General features: G+C 35.6%; 1 protein-coding gene across 1 annotated transcript in view; it reads left to right on the top strand.

The window, feature by feature from the left end:
- The window catches only part of LOC149778461 (WD repeat-containing protein 46-like), a 66,119-nt gene that overhangs the window by 15,076 nt on the left and 38,985 nt on the right, over positions 1-12,058 (top strand). Inside the window, exons 6-8 of the mRNA XM_089939302.1 lie at positions 4,459-4,625; positions 6,851-7,001; positions 10,129-10,264. Coding sequence (XP_089795428.1) covers positions 4,459-4,625; positions 6,851-7,001; positions 10,129-10,264 — 454 coding nt within the window. The remainder of the gene's footprint in view (positions 1-4,458; positions 4,626-6,850; positions 7,002-10,128; positions 10,265-12,058) is intronic.

The following is a 12,058-nucleotide window of genomic DNA, read 5'->3' as shown; positions in this document are numbered from 1 at the left end:
GAGCGTTCACCTCAGAAGCGGGAGGTTGTGGGTTCGAAGCCCGGCCAAGTCATACCAAAGTTTTACAAAAATGGTACTTACAGCTACCTCGCTTGGCGCTCAGAATTAAGAGGTTAGTGTTAGGACTGGTCGACCTGGTGTCTGGATAATGCGACTGGGTGGGACATCATGCTACCTGTCTGTGGCTTGATGCCCCAGTGCTAGACATCACTATAAACTGCCACACTACAGACATTGAAAAATTGTTAAAGCTATGTTAAAAATTCTAATAACATCACACTATTCTGTGGGTAACATTTAATACAGTTGATATGTAAGGACCACTTCATAAGTATCAATAATGATTAGTGCATTTTTGTGTAAGGATTAGTAACAACACTTCAGTACTCTACCTGCAAAGGACATATGCACCCTATTACAGATTTAGATCTTGGACAAGTCCAAACTGTCATCCATGCTATATGTACATCTTACTCTGGTTGACATTATCATATGCCACAACTGATCATAGAGTATCAGTCACCAGAAGAACAAGTCTTTTCTAGTTTCACAACTCACGTGGTGTCAATAGGCACTTCCAGCTTGGTGACTGTATCCAAGCACACATTTTCCCAAACCCAGCTTATACAAGCACTCTCATGAATTAGTCTAACTGGCATAGTTACTTCCTGCATATGATGTGCCCAGCTTGCTTTCTATGTATCCATGAGATGTTTCTTCACTTGTTCTCAAGCCTTTGCCACTCAAAAGGATCCTATACGTAGCGACAGCTTGAAAGTCACCTTATGTGACACAGGATGTGCTGCAAGAATAGTGAGGCCTTATGTGACACAGGATGTGCTGCAAGAATAGTGAGGCATTGTCCTCAGCATTCTTTTCCAGCTACTTTGCACAAGAGACATCAGTATCACCACCTTTATGTAAAGAAGACAACTTGTTTTTAATTTGCCTTGTCATTATTAGATCTTGCTATCATGCGGTGTACTCTCATCTTGCTACAAGTGTGGATTGAAGATGTTTTCCTCCTACTGCTGTCTGAGTTCTGTCCTTTCTGTTCTACAACAGCTACCTTGTGTACAGTTCCAGCATGAGTTGGTTATTGACTATAGGGAGAATCTACTTTCAGCGACTACCACAGTCTGCTAGAGAAACTGAAAATTTAGCTGCTTACGTTGTCTACGATTAGTCACAAGCATCAACTGACTCTTTTTCTTAACTTAGAAAGGGTTGATCAGCTTCTATAGCAGTAATATTATGGTTTTACTTTATACAAAATCTGAACAAACTTGTGCACTGACTTGATGAGAGGCACTCCTTTCTGAGCTCCTCTTGAACATCATGCATTTTTCCTGTTAATACCAAGGAAGGTAATCTTCTGGGATGTGGACAGTTAAATTCAAAATGACAACAAACGGTTTCTTCCTAATGGAGACTTGACTTCAGCAGATGTTCAGAGAAATCAAAGCTGACATTGTCACCATTGTTATAAAATATTGGCATGGGTTTTTTTAAAAGAGTAAGTGTTTGGTATTACATGAAGTCATCTGACTTGGTACATCGTATTTATGGTCCTGCAGGGGCTCTGAGTGGCCAAGTGGTCTAAAGCATTCTCCGTTATGGATCACTACCGTCTCACCTCTGGCAGCGCCGGTTTGAGTCTCGGATTCAGCCAATGTGGGTATGTGAGACAGCTTGCCAGTAACTTCTCATGGGTCGATGGTTCTTTTAATGGTTTTCCCAGGTTCTTCCTCCACCATTAATACTGGTCGCCATGTATAGCCTATCGTATGCTGAAAAAGGGCATTAAACCCCACAACAACAACAACAATTATTTATGGTCCTGCAATTACCATCATAAGTTTGATAATTGTCCATAATTAATCCAAGTAAACTTATGCCTGAAATGAATGCGGAAAATTATCCAGACTCAGATATCCAGAGACTGAGTTTAATCTCCAGTAGATTTAGGCCCAGCTGCATCCATGTGTTGTCTCCATACATATCTTATTAAATTGCTCATTATTTTATAGTGGAGAAAAAATCCCAAAAGCTGAAACAATTTTATCTTAAAAATAGTAATGCTATGGAGTTGATAGGGCAGTAACAGGTTTAAAAAAATGGCAAAAAAGCTGGCAGTAATTTGTCACCTGTGCAGCATATTTAAATGGTTAATCAGAACAGAATTGCTTTATTTTATCTTATATTAGAGAAAAGAGAGAATAGATGGGTGTGGTAATGGTCCATGAAGTAATCAGAAGGAAAAACAAACTTTTTAAAATAATTTTATCAAGGTTAGCGCAGCCATAAATGTATACATTATGCATATTAATTTCATTACTAAGAATTGCCACATGGGAAGGTAAAATTCTATTCAAACAACTTTTTACAATTTGTGGGGGAAAGGCATCATTAAGTTTTACGAGGGAGGGACGTGAAGAGACAAAATTTCTGGCTATGCTAGTGACAGTACCTTTTCTTGCATAAATATGTTAAAAGGAATTGCTGGTTCCCAGTTGCATATGCTGTATTTGACCTTCCAAAAAGATAATAATCTGATGTGGTCATCTAATGCGAATCTGCAAGAAATTATTCTCTGTGAAAAGACACTGCAACTTGTGTGGAATGATGTTGGAGCTTTTTGTTTAATCTTCTTCATGGTTTTTCCACCCCCACCATGAACCACAGTGAAATGAAAAATTGAATGGGCTGCACACTATTTACTTTAATGGACTATGAACCATTAATTAGGGCCAAGTTCTGAGGGGCTGGGAGAGATTCCAGGGACAGTGCTGGTTTGATAAATGACTTTGTCCTTATATGTGATTTTGTTTATATAGTTTTGGAAAGAAGATATATCAACATTAATAGACAATGTTGCAACTATGTGCTCAAAGGTTTTGTTTCCCCTCAACAGTTTCAATATAAGTGTGAAGTTTGCTGCAGTATTATAGCTACCAGGTTAGCAATATCAGGAACGTTATTAAAGGAGGAGGATGTAGTGAACAAAGATCGGATACTTACTTGTACACAATAACCAGAATAATTATATATTTAAAAATTAATTTTCAGAATGCTCTCCATAAAAGATATCATACAATTCTTTTTTAAATATTATTGTGTCAAGAAAATGAACTATTAAAACTTGTATGAAAATTTGCAATATAAAATAATAATTTTTATGAAGCATTGGGTATATTACAGTTCAAAATCAAATAATGTAAATGGGCTATTATCTATATAAAAAAAATTTGAAATATTCAACAAAGCAGAATGTCCACTATAGTATATGGCATGGGAGGGTTAGAATTTTTTCTGCGCCCTTTTCCAGGCTATAATTTGTCTAGATGCAAATTTATTTTGCTTGGACAATGTAGGTTTTGCATGGCTATACAGATAATGAGGCAAGTGGGATAAGAATTATCATTTATAGTACAAGTCACATTTTTGCAGCTACAATTGTCATTTTGGAGAATTGATTACCTATTCCTTTCAATGGCGTTCTGCACCTTGTCCATCAAAATTCCATTGAAGATTATCATATATATCTTTGACGTCTCTTTTATTTCAATTTGTACATAATACCTGTTTTTCCCATACAAATATGTGCTTTCATATCCATAAAAGACAAGAAACACTGCTGTCAATTCAAATTTATTTTAGTTAAATTTTACATCATGCTAAATTATCATTTTTAAGAAAGGTCATATGTACAAACTAAGAATAAAATTTATTGTATCTTACTCTTCTGGGGCCCCGAGTGGTCTAAAGCGCTCTTCGTTACGGATCACTGCCATCTCACCTCTGTCTGCGTGGGTTCGAGTCTCGGATTCAGCTAATGTGGTATGTGAGAAAGCTTGCCAGTAGCTTCTCATGGGTCGGTGGTTCTTTCCGGGGTTTTGCTGGGTTCTTCCTCCACCATTAATACTGGCCGCCATGTATAGCCTATCACGTGCTGAAAAATGGCATTAAACCATACTACAACAACAATAACAATCTTACTCTTCTATCCCATTCACAGATGAACATCCATACAGGAGATGATTGAAGATGCACGTGACTTCTTGTTCGTGCAATCATATCTTGCCGAACTGCCATTGTAAAAAATAGTCAGTAGCGATATATAATTTTCGTCTGGAAATTTTGTTATGACAGTTATTGTGTAGATTGCTCAAAAATCATGATTGAATAAACTTTGTTATATATCTATTATAATTAAGTTTTAAAACTAAATTTATTTTAAAAACTTATATCAGTAAATGTACTTAATGACCCATGCGACTTGTACTGTAGAAATGGTATGCATTTGATCTTGGACAATTCAAATCTGTCATCTAGTTCAAAACTTTATGTTGAACTATGTTACATGTATTCTTTAGTGTTTGTTTTCAGTCCTCAATTTGTTGAAGTTAACTCTGTTTAATTTAAGTTAAAAAAATTAATCTTCCATCTTATTTACAGTTTTTTGAGCTAAACCTTAATGAGTTTGGTCCATACAGAATGAACTACACCAGAAATGGGAGGTTCCTGTTACTAGGTGGAGCTGCAGGACACATAGCTTCAATTGACTGGTTGACAAAGAAACTACTATGTGAAATCAATGTCATGGAAACCATTCATGATGCCAGGTAATTTGATGCAAATTGTAAAAGTATCATCCATATTCATTGTGGTTTAGAGTAAGAAATTTTCAGTTCTTGCTACATTATTCTAAGATTATGGATATAGAAAATGAAGTTTAATATAATAGGTATTTAAATATAATTTTTGTTATATGCCTACCATTAGGCAGTGTAATAATGCATTGTAATAATGTCTGTTCATTCATCTGTCTTTTGCCAATTTGATTTCCACGGAATACATCGAGTTACCAAAATTTAAAAGTTTAAAGGTTAATATGAGTGAAATAAGAAAAATGGCTTTCGCACAACTCGTTTTTCAGCATCTAGTTACCAAAATTTATGTTTGGTTTGCACTTGGGGTGAGGAAGAACCCGCTTGATTTCAGGATCAAAAGGTGAAGGATCAGAGTAACAGTGGTAACCTAGCTTGTCTGGTCACATGAATGTAGATAGTGTAACTGAAATGTTCTCACTTTGTACTGCTTAAATGTCAGATTTAGTTTTTAGTTTCTTCTTCGAATACATTTCTCAATCACACTGTGTTAGGAATATTAGCCTGCTACCACATGAATCCAGCCCTACCAAAAGATGAAAATCTTTTTCTATTTCAAATAGACAAAGGACAGTATCTCTTGTCTATTACTTCCCAAATTTCTAAGTAAATTATGTTTCACTGAGAATGCTTACCCAGTCACAATACTTAAAAACCCTCTCAACCACCTTGTGTCCCTGTTAGCATTTTGCTTAGCTAAAAACTAGCAACAACGGGCTGTGCCAAGGGGATGCATTGGGCAAAAGTTACTACCCTTTGTCTATTTGAAATACTATGAGATGATTTTTATCGTTTAGTAGGGCTTGATTTGCGATGTTGTAGGCTAATATTCTGAACATAACATGATTGCTAGTGGCAGCAGCACAGATGGCTGCCAGACCCAACTAAATTAATCAACACAGTCTGTTAGCTTCACTGGATTCACCTGTGAATTTTTGTATGTAAGAAGAATTTAGTGTCATCTTCTTAACTGTAGTTAAGAGTCACAGGTCAAGGGACCCCAGGGTGTGTTGCTTATGCAATTAGGAGAATGGGGATCCAGCTATTCAGAATGATAATCGCGGTAGAAGTTGGATGCTCAGCATCCCCTCTTCCTATTACTTATTCTCCTAACCTAATGTGATTGGGGAATGTATTCAAAGGAGAAAGCAAATTTATAAGTAAATTTTTTCTGAGAATACTTACCCAGACACAGTACTCAAAAACTCTCCCAACCACCCTGCCATGCAAGCATCCTTGTTACCATTTCACTCAGCTTAAAAATAGCCACAACTGGCTGTGCCAAGGGTATGAAATGGGCAAGAGTTACTGCCCTTTGTCTATTTGTCTGCTTTTCTCTACTCGTGCCAACATCTGAGCTGTCTACAAGGCATGGTAAAAGTTTTGACAACTTATTGTTCCATTAATGCCTAGCTGTCTAGAAGGCATGGTACAAGTTTTGACGACTTATTATTCCATTAATGTCTAGAAGGCATGGTACAAGTTTTGATGACTTATTATTCCATTAATGTCTAGCTGTCTAGAAGGCATGGTACAGGTTTTGATGACTTATTGTTCCATTAATGTCTAGCTGTTTAGAAGGCATGGTACAAGTTTTGATGACTTATTGTTCCATTAATGCCTAGCTGTCTAGAAGGCATGGTACAAGTTTTGACGACTTATTGTTCCATTAATGTCTAGCTGTCTAGAAGGCATGGTACAAGTTTTGATGACTTATTATTCCATTAATGTCTAGCTGTCTAGAAGGCATGGTACAAGTTTTGATGACTTATTATTCCATTAATGTCTAACTGTCTAGAAGGCATGGTACAAGTTTTGATGACTTATTATTCCATTAATGTCTAGAAGGCATGGTACAAGTTTTGATGACTTATTGTTCCATTAATGTCTAGCTGTCTAGAAGGCATGGTACAAGTTTTGATGACTTAATGTTCCATTAATGTCTAGAAGGCATAGTACAAGTTTTTATGACTTATTGTTCCATTAATGTCTAGCTGTCTAGAAGGCATGGTACAAGTTTTGATGACTTATTATTCCATTAATGTCTAGCTGTCTAGAAGGCATGGTACAAGTTTTGATGACTTATTGTTCCATTAATGTCTAGAAGGCATGGTACAAGTTTTGACGACTTACTGTTCCATTAACATATTGCAAATAAAGTTTAAACTTTTAACTTGCAGGTGGCTTCATCAGGAGACCATGTTTGCAGTTGCCCAAAAGCAGTGGACCTATATCTATGACAATCAGGGCATTGAAATACATTGTTTAAAGATTCTAGACAGTGTGCTTAGACTTGAGTTCCTACCCTATCACTTTCTGCTTGCTAGTTCAGTGAGTGTGATATTTTGTATTATCTTCCACTTTACTGAATGAAACAACATATCACTTTTAACTTGCATTCATAAACCTAGTATAAAAGCAAGAAGAGTATAATTCCAGTTGTTTTTGTCACAGGGCTGTTCCAGAAATAGTAGTGTGGGAGTGTCAAATGGCACTTCAATTAAACTTTTATACCTGGTCCATTTTTTAAATTTATATGTCTGATAGGGTCAACAGTTATTTTTTATTTTTTCCTGGTGTCATTTCCTTGACTTGTGGCATATGATGTAATTGATGTCCAGTTGAAACTGGCATAAAAGAGCAGCATGATAGAAAAAAATATTTGTGCATTCAACCACAGTGATACACATTAGGTGAAATCCATTTAATTCCCTGTCATGGTCAGTTGTTGCTGTGACTACGCTTACCGACACACATGCACAGACGTACTCGCACAACCAAAATGGCATGCTACAATGTAACTAAATAGAATCTAAATGATATGTGAGATTGGGCTGGCTCTTTGGGGCTAAATATATCCCAAGCAATTATTGGTAAGTAGGCAGATGTATCAGAAGATATTTAAATCTGTCTACTTACCAAACATAAATACTTGCCTTATAGTCCAGCAAAGATGCTCACTCAGTACTTTGTTGAGTGTGGTTTGTTGTTGCCTGAGTTTCTGAAAGTTCCTAATTTGTATCTACCATCAGGTAATATTAATTACATATTTTAAAATAAAAAATATATTTTGGATAATTTTGAACAACTAGAAATATTTTCTCAGTGGACTGGTATTTTTGAAGATGAAATAACCTATGTTTAAAAAGAAAGAAATGTCAGAACTGTTGTGAAGGAAAATGTACTGTTAGGAACACCATCAGTAATAGAGCTGAAAAAGGCTTTGGAAAAACTAAAAGTTCATTGGACCAGAGAAAAAACAGTAAAGCTGACTTTATGTTTTTAGTTGAGAAGGAGCTTAAAAAGAAAATATTGGCCATAAAGAAGTCAATAGATTGTTGTGATAAAGATTGTTGTATTTTGAATTTTCATTTTCTCTGCATTTCATGAGAAGTACCAGCTAATTGGTGGTCTGTCATATTCATAAGCATTTGAATAGAATGTCTCTCTGTGTGATAATGTGATGTTCTGTGATATTCGCCTACCCTCCTGGCAGCTGGTACCCCCCCCCCCCTTTGCAATTTTAAAAACAAAATGTTTCTGTACATTAGAAATCACACAAAAATTTAAAGATAGAACAAACTATGTCATTGTCTTTATTCCTGTCAATTACAATAACTAAGTTGTTTAGAGTACGTTGAAAATAAGCTTGAAGCTGTACAGAGTATTTAAATATTGTTATTCTTTTCAAGAGTTGTGGCCCTTTGCAGCAAACCAAAAATAACTGTTTCAAAATGATTTTGAAGAAAGTTGGCAGGAAGTAGCATGACTCTGTGAACATGTACTGTTTTTTGTGCCAGGTTGAGTATGATATCAAGTTTTATGCTTACAAACTAGATTATGAAAAAGATTTTGTATATAAATAATGATGCCAGAATTAATATTTTCATGATGCATTGCATTTTGATAAAATTTACATGATCTGGTGTGAGCATGTAAACAACGTCTCCTGCAGTAAGACAACATTTTCAGACATTTGACTTGTTCAAAGCTACCTCAGTTTATTAGAATTCTCAAACATATTAGCACTAAAATTAGCACACTTCCAGTTAATGTATAGAATTTGCACATGAAACTAGGCACAATGTCACTAACAGAGCTAACATAAATATCAGCTTTTTAGTTTTAGATCGTGTTCATTGATAACAATGATTTCGCTCTTATTTAATAATTGTACCCATCAGTACATACATGCCTACAGTGTTTCCCCATTGGATTTAAAACTGAAGGGTCACTGACTTGTTGGTTGAAATTTAAAAAAATCTTAAACCCGATTCATGAGAATGGCATGGAGAAAAAAAAACAAATGTTTTAAATTCATTTGTATTTAAATTCTTCTTTCTCTCTGCCTGGCTTATATCAAACAAGCCACAAGAAAAAACAGTTCTCAGAACAAGTGGTGGACAGAATTGCTTAGGCAATATGTCTGCCACTTTGAAAGCTACCTTAAAAACCATATTAATATGGCCTGCCATTGTGTGAAAGCTACCTTAAAAACTGTATTATCACAGACAGTCTCCTTCACAATCGGGGGCTGCCATTCTACAATTTTATGCACATTTTGACATCATGAAAAGAAGGATATAGGCCAGAACAAAGAGCACCCAGACCTTGCAGACTTTGACTTGTCTTAATCGAGGACTTGGACCTTATGTCCGTAATGGATGCTGTATATCCCTTCTCGTGGTAAAGGGCTACTTATCCCTTCTTATGGTAAAGGGCTGTATTTCCCATCTCATGGTAAAGGGCTACATATCCCATCTCATGGTAAAGGGCTGTATTTCCCATCTCACAGTAAAGGGCTCTATTTCCCTCCTCATCTTACCTATTCCACTAAGATATTGTAACTGGGGATGTATTTGAAGAAGAAACCAGTATTTGGAGTAAAACAAATTTGATAATACTTGCCTGATCATAAAACAGGTACACCATCTCAAACCCTTCCCATGGTTAAGTGACAGAAAACAAAATTTTACAAAATTAGATCTGATGTTAAGTTATTTGTTAAAAACACCAGAATTGATCATGTAAAATACTTGAACCTGTACATGTGGATCATATATTAAAAGGAAATTAAAATATTTATCTGCTTGGTCATATTAAGAAGACTTTGCCTTAGACACCAGAGTGCTGCTTTTCATTTTCTGCATTTGACCTATTTTAGACTAATAATGTGGAGTACATGTTTAAAGTCTCCAGGCTTCAGAAGATAGCTGCCTAGATAACTCTTGCTACCTAATATGATATCCCTTCAAATGATTGTCTTTCCATGATAGAATACTTCAGCTAACTTTTTTATGCGGATATGTTGATATCATAAGAAACATTTTCTAGTGTCTGTTGCATTCACATGTGTATTGTAGTAGAAAGAATGACAGTTATATTTATAACATTTGATGAATTCCAGATAACAGCAACAGGGTCATATTTGTAACACAACTTTTTTTGTTCTCAACAGAATTCAAAAGGCTATTTGTCCTACATAGATGTGTCAGTAGGTAAAAAGGTGGCTGGTATTAGCACAGGGCTTGGCAGATTGGATGTAATGTGTCAGAACCCCAACAATGCCATCATCTGTATGGGACACCCAGGGGGTAAGTAAAGTGATATGTATAGGATAAATACAGGACTTATTTTCACCCTTTACCTCATAGAGCATAGTGACAAAGTGAAGCGACTATAAATAGAACACCTGTTACCTAGTCGACCACATAGGCCTGCCTGTGAACTGTTAAGCAATGTAGTGTATGTTACATTTAACAGCAATTTTAACCATTTTACATTTTTGGTACACATCTATATGTGGAAAAATTTAAGAGTAAAGTCCGATTATTATAGCTGTACAATTATCTTTAACTGAAGAATTTTTTATGTGCTTTAAAATCTTGAGAGAACTCGTTCGCCGTCATGTCAGTGAGGCCGCGTGACCAACCATAGCTACCATTTCCCATACTCAAAATTTACATGTTTTTCGTCTGCGTCTACATTACTATGTCATCTGAATTTGATAATTTATAAAAACTAATTGCTGCCTACATCAGTATCAGAGCCTTTACCTAACTTAATGAATCTTTCATAGTTGTGATTCTAATCGTGAAAACTTTGTAAGTACTGAATGAAATCCGCGACCGCCATTTTGGAGAGTGGAGTTTACGACCCAGTTACTTTAAATAGCAGATATTGACCAGTGCATAAACAGCAACCACTTGATCTGATATAATTGTCATTCACAGAAATGAATGTTGTATCTAAATGGGGGGTTTTCCCTGGAGGTGGTGCTACGAAAACCAACTCAAAATGGCTGATGTTTACAGCATGCGTCAAAAGGCACTTCCATGCAAATGGAGTAGAGGTGTCCAAAGATGCTTGCATGAGGTAAAGGGTTAATGTGAGGAACTACATTGCTATTTAATCGGACTTTAGTCATTGCATTATGCTGTATGATCCTCATCTTCAGGTACATTATTATTACTCTGTGTGAGGTAAGATTGCATCCAAAAAGACAGTTGTATTTTTAGAAAGGTACTCATACTAACAGGCAGGTACAACATTCAGTTGTTGGCCTTCTGTCACATTTATCATTTTTTAATTATCTTTTGTATGATACAAGGATGACAGAGAATTCTCATCATTTGTTAGCATTTAAATGACTGTGAAAACTAATTACTGCTGAGGAAGGGAACAGCTTAATTCATCAGCTGTAGATTAGAGTATCTTTTGATACAGTGTCACACACAATACAAATATATTTCTTTTTATTAGAGTGTCATTTGCTGACAGCCTCAGTTGAATAGACAGGGCACATGGGGGAAAACCCAAAAAGTTAATTTGACCTTATTTGACAAAGATTGTTTAGAGTGCATTGTTCATGAACAGTAAGTCAATAGTCCTTGGCATGGACTCTTCTAAAACTTAATTACATCATTTTACTGGTGCCAGTAAGATATATTCGAAGTACCAATAAAGTCCACACAAAGTTAAGACATTGTGATAATATAAATATTTATTTAAAGAAGGTTACATATTCATCTGATAATAATCTTTTATATGGCCCGTGTCTGGAAGTAGACCATTTGATTTTATGGACAAAGAGGGGTTCTGGGTAAACTGTTAGAAAGACAGTAGAAAGAGTGGTGAAATAATCCTTATTTATATGATAATGTATGCTGATAACTACCATATATACTCATGAGTCAAAGTTTTTACTGAAAATTCAATTCGTGCTAAGTAAGGGTCATCTTATATACATGAAATACAAAATGTTTTTAATAAATCTAGGGTATTGTTGGAAACTCAAGATGTTTGCAGTACACAAAAATAGTCAGTTCAAATATATTTACATTTTCATGCCACTATTCCCATTCAGATCATTTTTCAGTGTTAAAAAG

Source organism: Sinohyriopsis cumingii, chromosome 17 (genome assembly GCF_028554795.1).
Source record: "Sinohyriopsis cumingii isolate HCF-2022 chromosome 17, ASM2855479v2, whole genome shotgun sequence".
In the NCBI taxonomy this organism is placed as follows: domain Eukaryota; kingdom Metazoa; phylum Mollusca; class Bivalvia; order Unionida; family Unionidae; genus Sinohyriopsis; species Sinohyriopsis cumingii.
Note: the sequence above shows the minus strand (reverse complement) of the source record. Positions and strands in the feature narration are given on the sequence as shown.